We start from the raw sequence: 25,483 nt of genomic DNA, 5'->3' as shown, positions 1-25,483 counted from the left end.
CTTTAGGCAGACATACATACATACATACATACATACATACATACATACATACAAACATACATACAAACATACATACAAACATACATACATACATACATACATACATACATACAAACATACATACAAACATACATACAAACATACATACATACATACATACATACATACATACATACATACAAACATACATACAAACATACATACATACATACATACAAACATACATACAAACATACATACATACATACATACATACAAACATACATACATACATACATACATACATACATACATTAAAACAGACGGATGAGATTTATATTTTAGACTAGCCTGAGTGCCCGGCGTTGCCCGGGTGTTTGTAGGTGTGTGTTAAGCAAAAAAAAAAAAAAAAAAAAATGGTAGTAGGCAGGCAGGCAGGCTCGAACCTGTGACGCGAACGAAGAAAAAAAAGCGAAAGAAAATCTGACGCGGCCGGAAATGCGGAACGTTAAAATTAGGCTAAGCCAATCTAACTAATACGATGGCTTGCAAAAATGACTCGCAGAATATCGACCCCTACTTGTGGAAAACTGTCCAGTTATGGGTGAAGCAATTAATGTTTCTAGCCAATTTTTCGATATTTGTCGTCCGAGAAATGATACCAATATCGTGAAAATCCGTCGCCTCTGTCTAAAGTTTTACACATACATGATGATATGATGATTGCAACATCTTATCAGACGAGTGCCACTCCCTCAGACATTTAAAATCCATGAGCCCAAATGCCTGAGGGAGTATCTATACAAATATGATGTTACAGAGTCTTAGCTTTGTACGACAGCTAAGTCTCTCTCTCGGCTCAAAATGTTGAGATCCAGCAACAAGCAAGAGCAAGATAGCCAGCAACAAATTAAACTGCAGACCAGCTTAATGCGGGTAATGGTCTTCCGCTTTATGGTTTTTTAAATCAGAGATTTGCTTCTCCTAGAAAGGTTGCCTTCACCACGTCTTACGGGAGCCCTCTCCACCCCAACATACATACATGCATACATACATACATACACATCTTAAAACAGACAAGTGAGATTTATATTATAGATGTTTTTGTCTATTGGAGCATGATACTTGACTTGTACTTTAAACTTCAATTCAAGCCATTATATGCGAAAATAATTTTAAAAAATCAACAAGAGATTCTCTACAGTGCAATGTAGACTACAATGTATTGTGGACAAAGTTACTGCGGAAGACATGTGAAGTTTCCTCCTGGTGCAGCGGCGGTTGGTCTCCAACTAGAGCAAGCAATCAATCGATTTGATTGAAAAATGGGTGATTTCAACGATTTTGATGACGATATAATATGGAAGGATGAAACATTCGTTGATCATCATTCAATCCTGGGCAACATCGTGTCTCCCTGCTAGTATCCTATGTATTGTATTTTATCCACATTTAAAAAATAAACAAATTCTATGCGTATGAAATATAGTGTTTCCATGAGAAATTGTATACGCACATGCATGTTGACATAGGAGCAACTATTCTTGTGAAAAAGAATTTTTTAAAGCTACCTGGCAAATATACCCGGCGAACCAAGTGTAAGAGAGATTCAAACAACTGCACTTAAAGGGAAGGTCATAATCTTAAAATGGTCTCTCGGTTGGAATATATAGGATAGCTGTTGAATAATTGGCATCCGGTAGGATCCCTCATCCACAGTTTGAACAAACTAATAAGATAAACTAATATATAAAAGGCAAAATGTGTGTGTTTGTGTGTCTGCATAAAACTTTCGACATACGCGACAGATCCTGACGAAACTGGTATCGTTTCGAAGCTCGACGTCTCAGACGACAAATATCGAAAAATTAGCCCAAAACATTAATTACTTCACCTTAAACTAGGCAGTTTGCTACAAGGAGGGGTTGCTTTTTTTCGTCGACATTTTCGCAATTCATCGTCGCGGTTGGATTTACTAGCCTTAATTCCAACGCTTGTGATTTCCGGTTTTGCCATGGACGCATCCGCTAAGACGTTAAGTTTTTTCTTTTAACCTTCTTTTTCACCTTCGCGTTACAGGTTCGAGCCTGCCTGCCTACTACCACTTTTTTAACACCCCTCTCCACGCGGTGCTGCTTACTGTTATCTTGACCCCCCCCCGCTACTACCCTACTACTTTTTGTCGGGGTTTCTTACTACACCACCTCAATACACCCGGGCAACGCTAGGTACCCCCGCTAGTTGAAAATAAAAATGAAATCTATTCACTTTTAAAAACCAGAGAAACTGTAGATATATGAAAAGCATAAAGTAATTGTATAAGCGAGTATGTACACACACATGTATGTATTGTATTTTATTTAAATACTAGCAGGGCTACCCGGCGTTGCTCGGGACCGTATAAACAATGAAAAAACAAAAGCAGATATTGAACATATGTTTTATTCTTAGGGGAGAGGAATCTTTCATCTCAAGTTTTAGCGTTACAAACAAACATTTGTCTTTTATATATATAGATAATGACAGGTTTTTTGGGGCCCCCCTCGAAGATAACTGATCAGTTGACCAACTTCTAGTGGTCCGTTTGACGTGAAATTTCGATATTTGTCATCCGGGTGATGGGGCTTCGATATGATACCAAATTTGTCAAGTTTGGTTCCGTCTTTCAAAAGTTTTAGCGTTACAAACAAACAAACATACATGCACACAGACGTTTTGCTTTTATATATATAGAAGTCACGTGGTAGTGTTTAAAAAAGAGAGCAAGTGTTTACATCAGTGAGTATTAACACATGTATACGTGCATAGTTTATTGTGTACACTTTTTAAAAATAAGCCAAACTGTGTTGATCAAGATATTTCTGATTCTCTCTCTTCTGATCTTGAGCATATCTTGCAATGGGGAAAAAGGTGACATTAATTTTTATCCATCCAAAACCAAGCTTTTTTTTTCATCATAATCGTTTTGACCCTAATCAGGCGCCAACTGAAATGAATAGCTCGCGTCTTGGAGAAGCTCCGTGTCTTGACAATCTTCTAGGACTGACCTACACTCCTGACATGAAATGAAACACATACATCAAATCTGTTGCCAAGATTGCTGGGAGAAATGGTTGGATCACTCTACCGCTCCAGTAGGTATCTCACTGCTAATGCAATCCTCTATTTGCATAAGAGCCAAATGGTGTACTGTTGCCACATCTGGGCAGGAGCTGCTTGGTACTTCTATCCTGCCTTGATAGAGTTCAAAATCGGCGTCGAAGCCTATTAGGTGATGCATTTGTTTTTCTTCCCTATAGCCTCTTTCCCATAGAAGACTCGTCGCGAGATTCTCTCTCCTCTATCGTTGTTTTCATGGCAAGTGCTCGTCGGAACTCCAAACCTGTGGTTCCCCCCTTGCCACATTTACATACAAAGCAATCGAACTACAACTAATATCAACAATTTTCTCCACTCTCTATCCGTGCCTAAATCTAAACACAGATTCCATGGACACAGTTTCTTCCCTAGAACTACCCGCCCGTTGAACACAGTTCCATTGCTCTTTTTTTTCAGTAAGGTAGGCTTCAAGTTTCATGTAAACAAGTTCTTGTTGAACCGTCCCCTTAAATAATCAAATTATACTTAATTTACACTATTAACAATTGCTACACTACGACATTGCATTCATGAACCCTTATCCTCGAGTGGTCTTCGGACCGTGATAAGTGCTTGTATAAACTGGTGCAACCAGATCAGGCTATCGGAAGATAACTCCCTGGGACAAATGCACCTACATTAACATCTTTCTGTTTTTATTTTTAATTATTTGCACAACTAAGTCACGCAAAGCCCAAAACAAAAACAATAGCCTCCTCCCCCCTCCTTTTTTCTACACTCCCACCTCTCTACTTGCTTCCTAACTTAAAAGTCCTGGATATGAGCTTAAACTATATCCGATGGTGAGGCCCCAGCTTGCGGGCTTTGGGGAGTGTGGAGCCACTCTTTAATCGCCATTGATCCCAGGTCCATTCTGACCCGGAGTGGTAGTACCTATTAGGGTCCCAACCCTTGTATAAAAATAAAAAAAATAGTGTGTTTAAATCCGAGTTTTACGCGTACATGCATGTAGATACTGAAATTTATTCACTTTTAAAAATTAGTCAACGTGTAACGCGTGTGAAAGCGAGAAACTACTTTTTACTGAGTGTATACGCACATTTATACATATTTAATCTTGTTCAACTTTAAATATAATCCAAAGCATAAAATGTGTAAAGAGTGTATATATATATATATATATATATATATATATATATATATATATATATATATATATATATATATATATGTGTGTGTGTGTGTGTGTGTGTGTGTGTATATAAGTGTATATATACACTTATATATATATATATGTGTGTATATATAAAAGTGTATATATATACACTTATATATACACGTATATATATGTGTATATATAAGTGTATATATATATATATATATATATATATATATATATATATATATATATATATTATTCACTTAAACAAGACATGTTGCCGCGTAAATGTAAGGAGTTACTATTTCAGAATATGCTTAGGATTAACAAAAGGCTTAATCACGTTGACACGCCAATCCTCGTTTGATCACCGAACTTAAGCAACATTGACCATTCAATAATTCCAGGTGCTGTGTGTGCTCTCTGCTTACCTCGGCATATTTTTCCAGTCGTATAGACTTCAACAGGATGCATCTGAAAAAAGGTCGGAGGTTACATCGGCCGAAACGTTGTGAGAATCACGTCTAAGATGAGAACAGTAGTTCGAATAGAACTGCACGCCTGTGGAACTCTGTTCCGCTGGGCTGCTTTCCAATTAACTACAATATTGTCGTTTTAAAGTCCAACGTAAACAAATTATTATCGAACCGTCCTCGTAAATAATCTAATTATATTAAATTTCCATCATAAATGGTTACAACGATATTGTCCCATTAACTATCGCATACACATTATCCCTTATTTTCGAGTGGCCTCTATGCTTTGAAATGCCGTGGCCTCTTCGTAATATATATATATATTTTTGTTAAATATATACAAAGAAGTATTTTATGTAAGTGAAAACAACGATTGTGTTCTTTGTTAAGATAGTAATAATTGGTTTTGACTGATCCGCGAGGCAATAGAAAATCCAAAGTTTACTCCGATAAATTTGTGTCTGAACTTACTTTTTATCGTAAGTGACGTTACGTGGCGCGAGCGTAGGTGTGTATGTATGTGTGTGCACGCGCGTGTGTGGTGGTGGTGGGCCGGTGGGGTGGAATGGGGAGTGCACACTCTGGCAATTAAGACCAAACCCACCTGATCTCTCGTGTCTCGCCATGAGTTTTCATTCTGCTGACGACACACACAGAAGTCCGTAAACCTAACACCATAAAGCGTTAAAACAAAGAAACCAAGAAAAGACACCACAAAAAAAAAAAAAAAAAAAAAAAAAAAAAAAAAATACATAAAAAAAAACATGGATCCGGAGAACATCATTACCCAAATTGGAGGCTTTGGACGTTACCAGAAAATCCAATATGCTCTCTTCGCGATTCTTTGGGTGGGTTGCGGAATCCAGGCGTACCTCTCTGTGTTTTTCTTGTACACGCCGCCGTTCAGGTAAGGAAATTTAAAATGTACTATGCAACTGTCTTCGACAATCAGTTCGACAGTAACCGTGCTTCTATCGGGCTGCAGTATGCTTTTTTTTTTTTTAAGTCTTAAGAGGTCCATTCTCCCAGGCTTTATGTTCTCCCATCGAGTACGGGTTAGTTCATTTAATATTTAGTTTAATTAGACTTCTGTTTCCATCTTGAATATTATTCTCACAACGTTTTAGCCGATATAACCGCCGACTTTTTTAAGCGCGTCTTATTTAACTTCGGGAATATTTATGTCGAATTTAGTAATTTGTACGGAATTTCGAACCGATCCCTTTTATTTAATCCATGGGGGTAGATAGTTATCGTTCTGTCAGCCAAGATCGAGTAGAAGTGTTAATTAATTTGTAATTGTGTCCAGAGTATTGACGGTACTAGAAAGTTTCAACCTTTTACCTCAAATAGGCTCTAGCTTACAACTGATTAACATAGCACTTTTATCTGTTGCGTTATGGGGCCTTGGTGGTTAGTTTACTGATATTCGCCTGAGGCGCTCTTGCTGGGGGATATCAACGAGATTACTCAAGCATTTTTGCAGACCTGAGTGCATTTGTTCTAGAGCACAGGTTTTTTTTTTTTAAATTACATCTGATATTTAAACTAACCTCGTGAACCAGACGATAAATAAAAACATCGTCTGTATATCCGGCTAGCTTTATTTATTTTTTTTCTTATTTTCATTGATACAAACACATTATATTTTGCACAATGAAAAAAGAAAAAAGAAAAGAAAAGCCTACAGTAAACGATTGTATTGCATAATTGTTGGTTGATTAAGTGCCAAGACTTTTGCTGGCATTGGCGATCGTCGTTCTTGTTTAGCTAATCATGATTTTGTTCTCTTTCAATAACGCTGGATTGCAGGTGTTTTTTTTGTTTTTTTTGTGAAAGGTTTGCATCGGGAATTGCAGACTTATTTTCCTTTATTAGTTTTACAAAAGAAAATAAAAGTGTAGTCCATTTGCAAGAGATATATTAGAAATCAAGTGGAGAACTGTACAATTATATGGGGTTGTGGGGTTCATACCTCTTCAGATTATAAAACTGAATAAAATATATATTCTTGGATTATACATAGATATATAATACATAATATTAATAGTGTATCTATTATATATATATGTGTATGTTTGTTTATTATATATATTATATTATATAATGCATATATGTATGTATATACATACATATGTAAATGCATATATATATACGAATATGTGTTTATATGTACATGTATATATATAGTTAGTAATTGTCTGTAAATGCATATACTGTCTATAAATAAAAGATATATAATGTCTATAATATAATGTATATATATATATACATTAAATAACACATATACGTGTATATATATGTGTGTGTGTTATATTTTAATATATGCACAGTACATATTTTATTATTTAATATCATGCTTTCATATACATATATATGCGTATATAAATATGTACGTACATAGATGGATATTTAAATGTATACGTGTGTGTGCCTCTCTCTCTCTCTCTCTCTCTCTCTCTCTCTATATATATATATATATATATATATATATATATATATATATATATATATAGTAATTATTAAATACCTACAGACACTAGTGTTTCATCTTTTCGGAAATCACCAGTACAGGGTGTCACTATTAACACCAGCCGTTAGATTCGAACCCGGCAACAGAAGCCATCTCTGGCTTCATTAGCAAGGACCTAATCCATTCGGCCACCGTTAACCGCGAGAAATATTGATGAAATTTAAACATTTATTTTTTTAAATGCTTCTTGATGTCGGTTAGAGTGATTTAATTATTATACGATGATCTGTTCATACGAGCTAAATTGACCGACTTTTTATTTCAACTGAAAGTGCTCAACGATAAGAAATGTGGTTCTTAAAAGGGCTGACATAATTATTTGCTATAATAATTATTAAATACCTCCAGACACTATATATATATATATATATATATATATATATATATATATATATATATATATATATATATATATATATATATAGTGTCTGAAGCTCGCGATTTGTTTACAAACAAACGTTTGAGCCCTCTACGAGTAGCGGACGGATGTTTATTTAAATAATCGTTCGGACAGGTTAATTTCGGCCACCGATTCCGTAGTCAAGGGGTAGAACTGCCGACTGTCATCACGACGGTTCTAGGTTCGATCCTCGGCTTGGGAGAGGTGTTAGTCTAGCGGCACTGATGAGTTGTGAAACAACGAAACAGGTCTGTATGTCGATGACTAAAAATATATTTTATAAAGCTCCCCTCTTTGGTAGAGCACTCTCGTAAATTATCTTACTCGCTACTTAATTTAGCTGAAATAATGCGAAGCTCGCGATTTGTTTACAAACAAACGTTTGAGCCCTCTACGAGTAGCGGACGGATGTTTATTTAAATAATCGTTCGGACAGGTTAATTTCGGCCACCGATTCCGTAGTCAAGGGGTAGAACTGCCGACTGTCATCACGACGGTTCTAGGTTCGATCCTCGGCTTGGGAGAGGTGTTAGTCTAGCGGCACTGATGAGTTGTGAAACAACGAAACAGGTCTGTATGTCGATGACTAAAAATATATTTTATATATATATACAGGCGGCATAAAAAAGTCCGCATTTGCAATTTTTTCAAAAAACTGTTAATTTAAGCTAAATTTAATGTAACTGTTTAAACAAACTATACCTCATTTGATTGGCCTTTTATTCTTCTATAATTTTACTTGTTCATATTTGACTTTTATTTGAAATATTATAGTGTTCACGTTAATTTTCAAAAATAACTTCGAATTGAGGAGGCAAAAAGAAAGTTCGCACAATGGAAAATTGTTATTTAAATGTAACTTTAGGACATTAATGCAACACAACTACAAAAGGGACACAATGAACTAGTTAATATTTAGTAGCATAGCCCTTCTGTCATTTGACAGCCTGCAATCTTTTGGGAATTTCTTGAATTAGACTGCAGCAATACTCCGGGGAAAGGGCATCTCACTTTTCTTTAATTTTGTCCAAAGTTCTTCCAAATTTGTAAATTTTATCATTGCATAGCCGTTGCTTGATATAATGCCATATGTTTTCGAGAGGATTGCAGTATGAAGATTGTGCAGGCCATTCTAAACACGGAATATCATGCTCATCAAAGAATCTCTTGTCATTGCCAGCTGTGTGAATGGGAACATTATCCTGCATGAAGATGGGATTATCATCCAAATTCCGACCAAAGTAAGGTAGAAAATGTTCTGTCAACATATTAATGTACTTGGTCGAAATAATTCGATCTTGCAAGTGAACTTTAGGCCCTGGGCCATTGGTACTAATAATGCCCCACACCGACACTGAACCTCCACCACCTTGCAGCGTTGAAACTGAGCACTAAGGATTAAATTCTTCGTCTTTCCTCCTACGAACGTACTGCCTACCAGCACTACCTAGCCTATTGAACAATAGAAAGAGAGACCTTTTTAAAAAGATTGCACCCGTGTTGCATTTGGGGAGCCGTTTCAAATTTGTTTCTTAGGCTGCAGATTTTGATAACATTGTTTTCCCTGTTAGAAGTAACTCTAGTACGACCAGATTTAGCGGCATCACGAACACTGCCAGTGTTTTGGTGCTTTTGCAAGTCTTTCGTACCGTTTTCTCATCACATTTCAATCTGTGGCCGATGAATCGAGTGGATAAACCAGAAAGGTGGAGATTAATGAGCTCCTGACGATCACTAAGAGAAAGTCGGGCATATGGACTAAATGTTACGTTGCATAACCTGTAACAACAATAATTCCGATTAGAGATGCTTTGTTACCTGTTGGTGGATATTTTAAACTGATTTAGGGACGATAATTTAAGCTGGTTTTAAGCGAATTTGTTGCCGCGAACTTTCTTTTTGTCTCCTACATTTGAAGCTATTTTTTTAAATTGACGTGAACACTAGAATATTTCAATTAAAAGTCAAATATGAACAGGTAAAATTATAGAGGAATAAAAGGCGAATCAAATGAGGTATAGTTTATTTAAACAGTTACATTAAATTTAGCTTAAATTTGCAGTTTTTGAAAAATTGCAAGTGCAGACTTTCTTTTTAATACATATATATATACATATATATACATATATATATATATATATAATTTATTTGTTATTTTACTTATTAAAACATTGCTCTACGTACACGTGTTTCGCTTCTCATCGGTGTAGTTTGACTGTATTAGGGTTCGAACCAGAACTATATGTTCTATAGTTGAGTGCTGATATTATTTCCTATTCTATATTCAAAGTTATTTTGCTGTTGTTCATCTTGCAGCGATAATGAATTATTAGGCATTTGTCTCTCTTATCTAGGAGATCAAGGAATTTTATTCTTTATTTTATTTATTTATTTATTTATTTTCTATTGTTATTGTCAATTTCAAAATTCATTTTATATCGCTATCCTAGAGTAAAGTTTATCCTGTGCACATAGTTTTTCGCTATTTCTCACCTACAGTTTAATAAACGTTGGAGTTCTTTAAAGAATAGGATAGAAAATTGTTCATTTAGGCATAATCTACATGGATCGTCTACGTCCCTACATGTACTTGCTTGTCTTACTATTTTCCATTCGACTATCCGCGAACGTCCACTTTCTTTGAGTTCCCAGTATTGGTTTGCTCATGCTTTTTTTTTACTTATCAAGGCCAAGAGGTCACTCAAGGATTAGGGTTAAAGAGTGTACAGTAGACATTGGACAATATAGTAATCATTAGTAATGAAAATTTGGTAAATTTGGTAACTTATATAGAACGGCTCATCAAGAACTTATTTACGTTAGACTTGAAGACAACCATATTGTAGTCAGCCGGAAAGCAGGAAAACGGAAGACAATTCCACAGGCGTGCAGTTCTAAGAAAGAAGCTTTGTTCATGGAATCTACGTTTAGGTTTAGGCACAGATAAAGAGTGGGGGAATTATTGATAGTGTGTGCAGCTAGACGAGTGTTTCTTGTGAAAGTTTGGCGAAGGAGAACCATAGATTGAAGCTTCCATGAAAATAACGATACATCAGAGACAAACTCACAACATCTCTTCTGTGAGATAGAGGTTGCAAGGAAGAGAAAAGGACATCTCCTACGAGGCTACGAAGTCTATTTTGAACTCTATCAAGGCAGGACAAGTCCTTTCTAGCAGCTCCTGCCCAGATGTGGCAACAATATTCCATCCTTGGACGTACCTGGCTCTTATATAGATAGAGAATAGCATCAGCAGTGAGATATTTACCGGATCGATAGAAAGATCCCACCATTTTTCCAGCGGCCTTGGCAACAGATTTGATGTACGTGTTCCATTTAAGATCAGGAGTAAAGGTCAAGCCTCAACGCTGTCGTCATTCTGTGTTTTTGGTCTTTGAACGTACATTTATAGGCATATACCTGCTTTTGAAATCTGAGGTGATACATACGTAATATTTCTTGTTATTCGGGGTTTCCTATGGCTTAGTAAATTATGCTTTTGGTTAGACATTTATTTTGAAGTAGGCAGAGTGTGTGAGATCTACAGTTGCATTTATCCTGTTCATTATCAATATTTTTATTTTTATTTCCTACTAGCATTTCAGCTCGGCGTAGCCCGGGGGTTTGGGGGAGTGTATTCAGCAAAAATAAATAAATAAAAAATAAAAGGCAGGCTCGAACCCGTACTGCAAAGAATGAAAAGAACGGGGAAAAACGTGACGTCTTTGCTGTTACGGCCATCGCCAAACCAGAAGTGACGTAGGTTTTAATTAAGGCTAGACAATCGAAAAAAGAGGATGACTTTCGAAAATATCGGTGAAAAAAGCGATCCCCTGTAGAAAAGTGCCCAGTTGAAGGTAAAGATATTAATGTTTCTTGCCAATTTTTCGATATTTGTCGTCTGAAAGGTCGAGCTTCAAAACGATACTGATCTTGGTAAAATCTGTCGCCTCTGTCGAAAATTTTAGGCAGACATGCAAACATACATACATACATTTATATATTGGTAACTAAAGATTTTGGACCCAAACCGATTAAAAAGCTTGCCCTATCTCTGAATGCCCTTTATGTGAAATTTCAAATGTTTAGACCAGAAATTGTCTGAGTAATTTGGTAGAGGCCGCAGAGGTCAATTTTTTTTATTTTGACCCCTATTATGATCCCTTAAAATTTATTGTTTTGGGCTCAAATCATGTTATTAAGTACGATCCATGTTCAAGGAACCTATATCTAAAATTTCAAGTGTTTATATCCAAAATTGTCGGAGGAGTTTGATAGAGTTCTCAAAGGTCAAATCGTTGAACTTTGACCCTTTAGTCGCCAAATCTCTGGCCAAAAACCGATCACAAAGATTTTCCCAAATCTCAGTACTATGTATATCAAATTTCGAGTCAGTAGACTGAAATTTGACAGAGTTATTGCGTAGGGAAATGTACACAGACACACACACACACAGACACGTTAACTTTTATAGATATACTAGAATTTCGGCCCAGCGTTGCCCGGGGGTTTGGAGGTGTATGTTGAGCAAAAAAAAAGCGGTCAATTTTTTAATTTGACCCCTATTGTGACCCCTTAACATTTATTGTTTAAGGGTCAAACCAAGTTATTACGTTAGATCCATGTCCAAGGAACCTATATCTAAAATTCCAAGTGTTTAGACCCCAAATTGTTGGAGGAGTTCGGTAGAGTTATCAAAGATCAAATTGTTGAACTTTGACCCCTTAACAACTAAGTTTCTGACCGAAAACCGATTACAAAGATTTTTTCAAATCTCCGTACCCTGTATATCAAATTTCGAGTCTGTAGACTATAAATTGACAGAGTTATTGCGTAGGGAAATGTACACAGACATACAGACAACAGACACGCAGACACACAGAGACGTTCACTTTTATAGATATACTAGCATGGGTGCCCGGCATGCGCGGATGTTTGGAGGTGTATGCTGAGCAAAAAAAAACAAAAAACGATCAATTATTTTTAAAATTTCACCCCTATTATGACCCCGTTAACATTTATTCTCTTGGGCTCATAATCAAGTTATTAAGTTAAATCCATGTCCAAGGAACCTATATCTAAAATTTCCAGTGTTTTGACCCAAAATTGTCGGAGGAGTTTGGTAGAGTTCTCAAAGGTCAAATCGTTAAATTTTGACCTCTTAACAGCCAAATTTCGAACCGAAAACCGATCACACAGATTTTCCCAAAACTCAGTAACCTGTATATCAAATTTCGAGTCTGTAGACTAAAATTTGACAGAGTTATTGCGTAGGGAAATGTACACAGACACACAGACACGTTAACTTTTATTGATATTTAGATAGATAGATAGATAGATAGATAGATACTTCTACCGCTCCAGAAGATATCTCACTACTGATGCAATTCTCTATCTATATAAAAGCCAAGTACGTCCAAGGATGAAATACTACTGCTACAGCTGGACAGGAGCTGCTAAAAACAGCCTATCCTGCCTTGGCAGAGTACAAAATCGACTTCGTGACTTAGTGGGGGATGCCTTTTCTCTACCCTGCAACCTCTCTCCCACAGAAGAGACGTTGCAAGCCTATCCTTGTTTTATCGTTATTTCCATGGCAGGTGCTCGTCTGAACTCCAATCTCTGGTCCCCCCTCGCAAATCTTTCACGAAAAACACCCGTCTAGCTGAATCCACTGTGAAAAATTTTCCCCACTCTTTATCTGTGCCTAAATCAAAACGTGGATTCCATGAACAAAGCTTCTTTCTTAGAACTGCACGCCTGTGGAACTCTGTTCCGTCTGCCTGCTTCCCACCTGACTACAACTTGGATGTCTTCAAGTCCAACGTTAACAAATTCCTAATGAACCGTCCCCTTAAGTAAACACTCCATCAAATCTCCACACTAACGTAATGTACTTGCAATAACCCTTATCCCCGAGTGACTTCCGGGCCTTGATAAGTGGTGACCACTGTGAAAAAAAAAAGATAGATAGATTTGAGTTGTTGTTTGGGTTTGGTTTATTGTTGTTGTTGTTATTATTATTTCTACTAGTTACATTTTTGTCCTTTGTGTTTTATTTTTGTCATGTTGTTTCCTATTTTATTTATTTTGTTATTTTGTTTTCATTGCTCTAATTTTATACTTTGTTATTATGTCCTTTAATTATCATCTCTAGATTTTCGCAGCAGCTGTATGATAACTTTAAATTATTTTTATTAAAGATTTTGTGTAGGGGATTGGTTACGGGGAAGTGCTTTTCGATGAGGTCTAGAAATTTCCTGCCAAATTTTGATTTTAATATTTGATTGTTTGGCGGCGTATACCAGCTTTTATTTCTTTTCCTTCTATTTAGATGATGATTGACCTGTTAAATACGTTTTCATTACGTCAGTTATTGCTGAGTCTACTTACAATCGAGTTAGGAATCTGTTTTATAATTGATGGACTTAGGGTTTACATATATTTGATTAGCGTTATCTTTTAAGTAGGATTCATATGTATTTATATCTAAATTTATCTTGACGTCCAGGAAATTTGTTATTTTTTTATGTTAGCTAGTACGTCTATTTTAGGTCTAATTGTTTCATTTCTTTGTGTATGATATTCTTAAAATTTTCCCCCATGACTTTATTAAAACATTTTATTATAGCTAATCCATAATCTCTATATAGGCCGATATCTGTAGTATCAAATATGCTTGTGAGGGTATATAGAATGATATATCCTACAGACTCTAAAGCACAAATTGTCAAGTCAAAAGAATTTGTCATCTTCGTTTTTATTAATTGGTTATTGTTATTTACTAGAATTGATTTTCTACATCTTTTAATAATGTGGATTTCTTCCAAGGATATATCGGTATACACATAGGAAAACTCCAGGACAATGTTAAAAAGTTCTTCGGATAACGAGGGATAGAAATCCACGATGTCATTCATTTTACAATGTTAAACAATAAACAAAAACTGAAATTGAATGTCATGTTTCATGTAGGAATTACTTCCCTTTGATACACACACATATATCAGTGGTCTGGCAAAGCCATATGTGAGACAACCAAGCAAAAAAAAAAAAAAAAAACTAAACAGAACTCATCCCAAAGCAGCAAAACTTATAAATAAAATATCTGATATTTCCCCAAAGCCTCTGGCTTTGAAGGAGGGGAGACTAAAACTTGCTTCTATGGTTTCTAATGATCTGAAAGGAGACTTGATTCCAAATTTCTCATGTTATATGCCCTCTCTTTTCGAAATAACGTATGATTATGAATATCTCCAGTATCAAATAATCTTTATACCTTGTGAAATTTACTTTATCTATAAAAACCAATGCTCTGAAATATCAGATATTTTGTAATTCATATGCAAAACTAGGAAAACAAATGACAATGATTGAAACATTTTATGGCTGTAAAAAAGTGCTAAAAATAGGATCGAGATGATGGACGATCCATTTAATGTGTGACTTGAAGCACAAATGTCACATAACCCACTACACAATTCAGGTCATTAGATTTCCAACAAACCTTTATTTATTAAATTCTGATGAATACTCGCTGAGATTTGGAACTTTGGATTTGTTCATATGAAATATTTACATCTTTAATTTAACAGAGTGACATGTAAGGGGGGGGTAATTCAGATTTTTTCATTTATTTTTGTTTTCTATATTTTAAATCCAAAGTGATAGCTTCGGCGGTATTTGCCCACTGATTTTATTCCAGGTCTTGTTTGATTCGTTTGTTTACTCTAGAATGTATTGTTTTACTAATTCTACCTATTTCTAGTTTAGTTGGGTTTATCAAGCGAGTGCTAGGATTATTATTAAAGTCATATTTGTGGTCTTTTTCTGTAGGTTTTAATTTACCAATTTTATCGCTAATGTTTAGTTTATCGGTGATTTGTTTACTTTCAATATTTATTATATCTATGTAGTTGCATTCGTTTGTATCTAGTTATTTTTGTAGTTTTCGTGTAATGTTTTCTGTGATTAGTTTGTTATGTTCTTGTTTATCTATTTTACAAAAATTTCTAATTTTATCCGCTTTTATGAAGACTTTATTAGAGTTGTTTACGTTTCTCACGATTTTGTGTATTTTTTTTGGGGGGGGAGAAAGCTATTATGTTGGTTGTGGAATTCTAAATTGTTAATTACGTTTAAAGGTCATTTTTACAAAGTTTATCATAAGACGTACTGCTTTTGCACTTTTTAGTGTTTAAAAACCGTAGAGTTTATTTTTTTGCTCGCCATCGCATTCGGCGTATTAGTTCAGATGTGTGTGTGTGTGTGTGTGTGTGTGTGTGTGTGTGTGTGTGTGTGTGTGTGTGTGTGTGTGTGTGTGTGTGTGTGTGTGTGTGTGTGTGTGTGTTAAAATTAATTTAATAATATAATTATGCTTGCTAGGTGTTGGGATGTTTTTAAGTGTTGTTTCAAAGTTAACCCTTTCCATATCTATTTTTGGTGTGGTGAAATAAATCCTATTAAGGGTACTCAACTGTTTCAGGAGCTAACTATATTGAACAGATGAACTAATACGCCCAATACGCAACCTTCAACCACGCTTCTCCTGGGTCGACATTGTTGAATACCAGTGGCAAGTGGGGGTGCAGGGGGGCTGGAAACAATGCTGAGATAAGCGGAAAGAACATACAACGTCTAGAATTTCCAAATGGCCACCATCTGGTACTAGCCAGGCTCAACATTGCTTAACTTCGGTGATCTGACGAGAACCGATGTGTCAACGTGATTTTTCCGTAGGCAGACATACATACATGCATACATACGCTTAAACAGATAGGTGAGATTTATATTATATACTAGCCCGGCGTTGCCCGGGTGTTTGGAGGTGTGTGTTGAGCAAAAGAAAAGTGCTAGTACGCAGGCAAGCTCGAACCCGTACCGCGAAGAAGAAGAAGAAGAAGAAGAAGAAGAAGAAGAAGAAGGTGCAAAACACGTGACGTCTTTTCTGTTACGCTCAAAAATGTCCAGTTGAAGGTAGAAGGAATTAATATTTTTAGCCAATTTTTCGATATTTGTTGTCCAAAGGGTCGAGCTTTGATACCGATCTCGTGAAAATCTGTCGCCTGTGTCGAAAGTTTTGAGCATACATACAAACAAACGAACATACATACATACATACATACATACATAAACAGACAAGTGAGATTTATATTATAGATTATAGATGTACATAACACGATTACACTTGGCCTTTTGGCCAAGATCAAAGTGTAGCATCTGTTCTTCAGATGCTGCACTTAAGATAATTTGTACCAGTCAATGGAGGGGAAACCCTCTATACTGGGACAATTATTATTTTTGGTAACCAGAGTGCCCCCTTTTTGCCTACTTTTAGGTGAGCTGGTTTTTACCTCACATTAAAAACGGCCTTGTGCCTAATTTGCTCAGTGGGGGAGCAAATAAATACCATCTGTTCTTCAGATGCTGCAAGCTATGACTAGCAAAGACCAGATGTGGGGGCAACCCCACATGCCTGACCTTTAACCAGCTCCCATTTCCCACCTATCGGGAGCTGGTCCCCTTTTTCCCTTCCCCCTCCCTTCACTCCTCACATTAAAAATTGGCCTTGTGCCTAATTTGCTCGGTGGGGGAGCAAATAAATACCATCTGTTCTTCAGATGCTGCACTTCTATTTCTTGTTCTCTTTCGGTGGAGGAGAAATCCTTCACGACTGAGACAATTTTTACTTTTGTACCTTTTCTCCATGTTTAAAAACGACCCTGGTGTCTAACTCTGTCCCGTGGGGAGGCATAGTAAATAGGTAGATGTACATAACACGTGATTCGAGAAGATAAAATTGCGTATAAATATCTAAGTACCTGATCTTTGCAAGATGACTTACCCTAAATATTGGTCTAAATTAATATACCAAGCAGATGCAGCGGCAATTTCTCACTTGAAAGACGAAGATACATAAGAAAATTAGAAAGGTTCACGTCAATGTTCGCTGGGAAATGCGCATGTGTAGTCAGGTAGACGCAAAAAAAAAAAAAGCAAAACGGTCCGCACTGTTTCACTAATTTTTTGAAACTGTCTTTTCTCCAACATTTATTTTGTTAATTTGCTTTTGCCAACTAATGAGGATTCGACGAAAATCCGAAAACGTTTTGATATATATGAAACATTCATATTTTTATTCTAATGCAATATTTTTTTTTATATTTGCATTATTTATGCTTAGAAAAATCGAACAAAAACATATAATTAAATAGGTGTTATGGCTCGCAAATGGCCACAAGAAGAACAGGTCCTGGATATGACCTTAAACTATATCCGATGATGGGGCCCCAATTTTCGGGCTTTGGGGAGCGTGGAGCAACCCTTTAATTGACATTGCCCCCAGGTCCACTCGGACCCGGAGTGGTAGTACCTGTTAGGGTCCCAAATAGGGGTTAAATAGAAATCGACTAAAAAAAACAAAAAACAAATATACTCTATTAAAAAAAAAATGTTCTTCAAAATCACTGGATCCGGTATTAAATAACCTGAAAAGAGTTGATATGCCGTAAAACAAAAACAACCAACCAACCAAGAAGAACAGCACAACGGATAACAGTTTAAAACATGTATTACATGAAAACCACGGAAAGGTCACAAACGAAAAGTGTTGGTAATTCACCGAGCATGCGAGGGTCGCTATGGAATTAGATCCCTGTCTGGGATCGCTATGAGTTAAGTTTATATGGACGATGGATTAGTCCATTTGAAGGGTGGTTCCCCAACAACACCCACTTCCAAGCTGATTTTTCCAGGTGTGAAATCAGTATCTTTTGGTGGGGAGGGTGCAAACCAGCAAGGGGTCTGTGTACTTCCTTTTTCTGCCGTAGCGTCTTGGTTCTGACATTCCGTTGGAGGTTCCACGTCAAATCAGTCGTATACTGTATCAATTGCCTCTCTGCCTTCCTGCAGTGGTTCTTTTTGATCCTCGGAGATGCGTTTCCTTATTTGGTTCAGCTGCCTCTTATGTTCGAATTTTGGACCCTGAATGATGTATGTAAGATGGCCGACTCTTCGTAAGATCGTGCCCTATTCCCAAAAGGAAACATTATTCTCATAATGTTAATATACTTTATCTCCGCGATTAAACCGTTTTGTTGGCATTATAGAGGTTCTGTATTGTATTATGTTTGTACAGCAGTTTATCAAATACTGTTTTTATTCTCCGCTCAAAAATAATTTCACCTGTGGATCCGGCATCTGGTTTGTTCGGACTTTTCGTTATTCTATAGACCTTCAGAAATTACCGCACACATTTTTAACGCCCTTTTTAGCATGTCGACAAAGCGTTCGGCCTGGCCGTTACTTCTGGGGTGGTACTGGGGGGGTCGCAAAATGCTTAACTTGGTGCATCTCGCAGAATTCTTTGAACTCTGCCGAGGTGAACTGGGCAGCATTGTCGCTGACCAGACAATCCACAACCCCAAAACGCGCAAACAACTCTAATAAAAAAATTCCTCGTCGTTGCCGTGGTCGTTTGTTTTTTTGTTTTGTTTTTTATTTTTTGCATCTCAGGACCTCTGGCTATTCCGAGTAGCTATCTACTACTACCAGGTAGTAAAGATTCTGTACTGGTCCCGCGTAGTCAATGTGGATCCTCGACCACGGTTCTTCAGCTTTAGGCCAAGGTTTATGTGTTATAGGTGGTGCCTTGGCAGCCAAAGCACAACCTTTTCACGTATTCAATATGTTGGTAATGTCTTGGTCCATCGCTAGCCAGTAAACAAAACTTCTCATCAGGCTTTTCATTCGGTTTATTCCTGGATACCCCATGTGAAAATCCTTGAGAAAACCTTTTTTGAAGGGTTTTGGGGATGAAAACCCTTTCACCGTATACATCATTTCGTCGCAAACAGAAAAAATGTCTGACACGGTATCACCCAGTGTTAACTTCTGCTTAGTATTTTGGATGAAATTTTCATTCACGGATTCTGCCTTAATTTCCTGAAGTGTGATCGGCAGTTCGCAGATAATATTATTAATCATGGTTTTCAATTCACTATTAATACGCAGTGCCGCGATTACTGAGTCTTCCAGAGGTTCAATTTGGGCAGGAATTAGTCTCGACAGACCGCCTGCCTGTGCCAGTTGTTTTGGGGAGAGAAATTCTATTGTAAAATTATAATTTCGAAAAATAGTTCCCCATCTTAATAGTCGGTTTGCCGTGGATGTGGGAAGTCCCTTTTTTTATCAAAAAATGGATATAGAAGGCTTATGGTCGGTTTTTAGATAAAAATGTCTTCGTACAAGAACCGGTGGAATTTCGAAACTGCAAAAATAATGCCTAGTCCTTCTTTCTCGATCTGAAAATAATTTTTCTCTGCTGGAAGCAGAATCCGGGATTCAAAAGCTATTGGCTGTTTTGAGCTACCTGGCGTCTTATGTAACATGCACGCGCCAACGCCATATTGGCTAGCGTCGCTAGCAACTATTATATTTAACTTCGGGTTAAAACGAGCTAGGAACAGTTTTGAAGTAAGGATTTCTTTTATTTCTTGGAATGATGTCTGACAATCCACAGTCCACTCCCAAGTTTCTTTAGCAATTGATTAAGTGGTGCATAAAATTTGTGCATGTTGTGAATAAACCCTTGGTAATAATTTGCCAAGCCTAAAAAGCTTTGTAATTGTGCTATGTTTTCCGGTGCCAGCATTTCTCTAATAGCGATCACCCTGTCTGGGTCTGGGCGTCTGCCATCTTTATCAATGATATGTCCTAGGTACTTGATTTTTTCTAAAAAGAATTCACACTTGTCTTTTTTTATCTTAAACACATAATTTTGTATTCAACTGAATACTTGTCTGATATGGTTTGCGTGTTCCGCCCCGCTTTTGCTTGCTATAATGATGTCGTCTAGATATACGATGGCATTGTCCAAGTCGCTAAGCATGGTATCCATGACTTGCTGGAATATCGTGGGTGCTACCTTGATCACAAACGCGAGCCTTTCTTATCTGTACAAACCCCGATGAGTATTAATACAAAGGAGGTTAGCGATTTTGCCGTTTACAGGAATTTGTAAGTAAGTGTCGCTCAGGTCGATCTTAGAGAAAAACTTGCCGCCATTTAATTTTTTGAACACTCCCTCTGGACTAGGTAATGGATAGTGAAAGTCTTTTAACGACCCGTTGAGACCGGTCGAGAAGTCATATAGATGTTTGAGGTCCAGGCTTTGGACCTGTTCATCGTTCCAAGGGAAAAATTTCCTAGATAACTTTGTGGCATGCGTGGCAATTTCCAATTTATTTTATTTTATTTTATATATATATATATATATATATATATATATATATATATATATATATATATATATATATATATATATATATATATAAAAAATAAAATAAAATAAAATTGGAAATTCAATTAACTTTTTTGAAGTTATATATTTAGATTTTACCGTTACTGGATTATTTATCTTCCACCAGACTATCCATTCACGTGTAATCACCTTTTTCTTCACCATATTCAGGTTTTTTCCCCGTTCTTTTACTCCTTCACGGTACGCGTTCGAGCCTGCCTTCCTACTACCACTTTTTTTTCTTGCTTAACATACACATCCAAACACCTGGGCAACGCCGGGCTGAAATGCTAGTATATCTATAAAAGTCAATATATCTGTTTGTCTTTTCTCTATGATAGTTAAGGAAGACTATTATACAGAGAGGCATTACTTTACATATTAACACTTTTTGATATATACATATGCACATAACCTTATGAACAGTACATAGGGCCCGAGCAAAGCCGGGCGGAACTGCTAGTCTACATATCTATAAAAGTGAACGTGTCTGTGTGTCTGTGGGTGTACAATTCCCTACGCAATAACTCTGTCAATTTCATTCTACAGACTCAAAATTTGGTATACAGGGTAGTGAGATTTGGAAAAATCTTTGTGATCGGTTCCGGCTAGAAATTTCGCTGTTAAGGGGTCAAAGTTCAAAGATTTGATTTTTGAGAACGCTACAAAACTCCTCCGAGAATTTTGGGTCTAAACACTTGAAATTTTAGATATAGGTTCCTTGGACATGGATCTAACTTAATAACTTGATTTGAGCAAAAAACTATAAATGTTAAGGGGCAATAATAGGGGTCAAAGTTAAAAAAATTAACCGCTTTTTTTTTTTTTGCTCAACACACACCTCCAAACACCCGGTCAACGCCTGGCTGAAATGCTAGTATATCTATAAAAGTGAACATGTCTATGTGTGTGTGTGTGTGTGTGTGTGTGTGTGTGTGTGTGTGTGTGTGCGTGTGTACATTTCCCTACGCAGTAACTCTGTCAATTTTAAGTCTACAGACTCGAAATTTGATATACAGGGTACTGAGATTTGGGAAAATCGATGTGATGGTTTTCGGCCAGAAAGTTGGCGATTAATATATATATATATATATATATATATATATATATATATATATATATATATTGTTGTGTCTGCACAAATAATTAACAAGAACACAGAAAGTAAAGGTATAACAATAATATATATCAGGCAGAAAAGTTATATACATATTTACATGTCTTCAGATATACTTCAGTTGGAGATATTCCGGCAGGTGGCGTGTTGCATGTCTTACTGGAGGCAACATAGGCGTCTTACCTATTTTGCGGTCGTTGCAGAACTCCCCCAGTATTGGTGATTGATACCTTTATATATCTCACTCACCCACCTATGTTAATTAGTGGGCGTCTCCACAACACCCCCTTCCCAAGATTTGCATTCGTGTAGATTTCAATATCTTTTTTTCTTGGGGGTTCATTATAATTTGTTCTGTAAACTTTATTTTCCTTCCCGATCTTCTCGGTTCGGGCATGGTTTGTGGTGGTTCAATAGTAAACGCTTCGTATAGTATATCAACTGAATCTTCCTTTTCATCAGGTTTGTCATGTTCGTTGTCTTTTATATGATGTTTTCTCAATCGATTTTGATGTCTTTTATGTATCCCATTTGGACCTTATATCATGTAGACCAAGTCGCCGATACGTTTATCTACCGTACCAAACTCCCAATATGAAATATTATGTTTCATACATTTAAAATATACACGATCACCAGGTTTAAACCTTGTAGGTGATGTGTGCGTAGTCTGATGGACGATCGTTTGCTTTGGTATTAATTTATCAAATGGTGATTTTATTTTTCTAGCAAACATTAATTCTGCTGGCGATAATTTCGACGGTGTATTTGGGTTCTTAGTTATCCTGTATATTTGCAGGAATTGTTGTAATGCTTTATCCGTCGAGGTCCCTATTGATGTTCTAAGTGCACACTTTATCGTGTCTACGAACCTTTCCGCTAATCCATTTGATCTTGGGTGGAACGGTGGTGTAGTTATATGTTTTACCTGAAAAGTGTCACAAAAGTCCTTGAAATCACTTGATGTAAATTGTGTTCCGTTATCTGTGGCTATAATGTCTGGCACACCAAAACGTGCAAATATTTCATGCAAAAAACGTATTGTGTTATTTGCCGTCGGGTTCTTGAAACGCTTTACTTCAGGCCATCTGGAAAAAATATCTACTACGATTAGGTAGTATTGTCCTTCAGTCGGTCCAGCAAAGTCTATATGAATGCGTAACCATGGATGATCAGTTGTTTTCCAAGGTTTATGGACTATCGGTGGTGCCTTTGCGGCTAACGCACAACCTTTACACTTGTTTACTGTTAGTGCAATATCCACATCCATGTTACGCCAGTAAACGTAACTCCGCATAAGTGCCTTCATCTTATTTATACCCGGGTGTCCTGTATGAAAATCACGTACGATCTTTTTCTGCAAGGTTTTCGGGATAACAACTCTTTCACTAAATAATAAAACATCATTGCATACGGAAAATATGCAATTACTGAGACTTATAGGGTTTCCTCCATTTTCGATATAAGTCTTGACAGGCCATCCGCATGACCTATTTTTTCGAACCCAGATGTTTCATTTGAAAGTCATAATTTAGCAAGATCGTACCCCAACGGAGTAGGCGATTTGCCGTATATACTGGCAAGCCCTTTTTTGAGCCGTTCAGTTTTATAGATATATCTGAGTCTAGAATATATATATATATATATATATATATATATATATATATATATATATATATATATATATATATATATATATATATATATATATATATATATATATATGGCGATTAAGGTACACGGAATATTCCGAGTTTCATCCACACTAATATTTGTCGCGGAATATTCTGTGTAGCTTAATTTCCATATATATTTTTATAACTTACTACCCAGCTCTACCTAGGTATTGAGCACTGCTGAAGTAAATACTTATTTTACGCATAAAATTATACTTTCGTATATTAATTTATGTGTTTAAATGAAATAGTCATATATATATATATATATATATATAAACCTGTATTTAAGCCACGACAAATCACGTAACCAGGTGTCGGATATATTACCATACGTAGCTAAGAAAATCGTTACTGAAAGAAGAAAGGTTTCAATGAATGTATTTATTTTAAAACTTTTACGATACTGATAAAAGTTTTGAATTGCACGAAAGGTTTATTTTTTTTAACCTGTTAACATAGATACATAAATAAATGTGAAGCTAGCTGACGGGTTCTGATCTCGTTTAACAATAGTAGAAAAGAATAAAACACGGGGGAATCGAAAGAACGTCGCACTAAAAACTTCGATTGAAATTACAATAAAAAAAAATTCAAGCAAACAGTCCGTCTGTTTACAGAACGAGTACCTTTGTAAATAGTGTCGCGTATTTTTAGGTGGAAAAGAGCAAGACTTGCTTTTGTGTTGCGAACAAGTCGACACGACATTTCTTGACACAGTTACTGTTATTCATCAATGTCTACGCCTCTTAGACTAAAACCTAAAATTCAGCTCTAATGCCCCAAAGTGTCTACCAAGTAATATATATATATATATATATATATATATATATATATATATATATATATATATATATATATATATCTACCTATCTATCTATCTATATATATATATATATATATATATAATATTTCCGTGTGCTAGAAAGTTTTCATCTTAAATTCTACGCAATTATGCAGAATGTAGAAACTATGCATAAACAGAATTTTACGTAATAGAACAATGAAACCACTCATCTAATAAGAAACCATAAAATGAATAATTAATTAATTAACGCTCGTTGTTTAAAGGAATATGCAAAAGAGTTAAGACGCATGTAGTGGCATGTGTTCCATGACTGAGTATATTAAGGAGTTTAAATAATTTTTAATCGAAAAAGTAGGCCATCTATATCAATGTAAGACGAGAGGAAAACTCGATTATATTTATATGTGTGTGCGCGCGCACGTTTGTGTGTGTGTGTGTGTGTGTGTGTGCTACAAATAGATTTGATTTACTTTACTGTCCTTATTGTTAAAATAATTGGTATATTTCTAACTCACTTCGTTCACAGAGGAATATCTGAAATTGTGTGTTACTCTTGAATTTTTCGCAATAAGACTACGATAAGAATGCAATTCTTTACATGAAAGTTGTATCTCTGTTACAAAAATTGACGTGTGAGACTATAAGAAAGGAACCCCTGCTATGGGCGTTACTCAGAAGAATAAATGCGTCATTGAATTCCTGAAAAAAAAGTGCAAATACAGCGGTTAGAATTCCCAAAAGTTCATTATCTAGTACTAGCCATGCTCATCTTGCTTTAGTGGATAATGTGTTTTAAAGGTTATAAAAGAAAGCACAATGTTCAAATTTGTGAAAAACATTATGTAAAATGCTGATTGAAATGACCTATACATTAAATGAACTTGACGCCAGGGGTGACGCCATATTTTAATTTTAGTAACCGTTCGTTTACAAAGT

At 36.2% G+C, this 25,483-nt stretch overlaps 1 protein-coding gene across 1 annotated transcript in view; it reads left to right on the top strand.

The window, feature by feature from the left end:
- Positions 1-5,292: 5,292 nt before the first annotated feature.
- Positions 5,293-25,483, top strand: part of LOC145263298 (organic cation transporter protein-like) — an 89,159-nt gene continuing 68,968 nt past the window's right edge. The window contains exon 1 of the mRNA XM_080120378.1: positions 5,293-5,620. Within this exon, the coding sequence (XP_079976504.1) occupies positions 5,478-5,620 (143 nt within the window). The 5' untranslated portion in view covers positions 5,293-5,477. The remainder of the gene's footprint in view (positions 5,621-25,483) is intronic.

Source organism: Euprymna scolopes, chromosome 38, assembly GCF_053919585.1.
Source record: "Euprymna scolopes isolate OS-2025 chromosome 38, ASM5391958v1, whole genome shotgun sequence".
NCBI classification, from domain to species: Eukaryota; Metazoa; Mollusca; class Cephalopoda; order Sepiida; family Sepiolidae; genus Euprymna; species Euprymna scolopes.
Note: the sequence above shows the minus strand (reverse complement) of the source record. Positions and strands in the feature narration are given on the sequence as shown.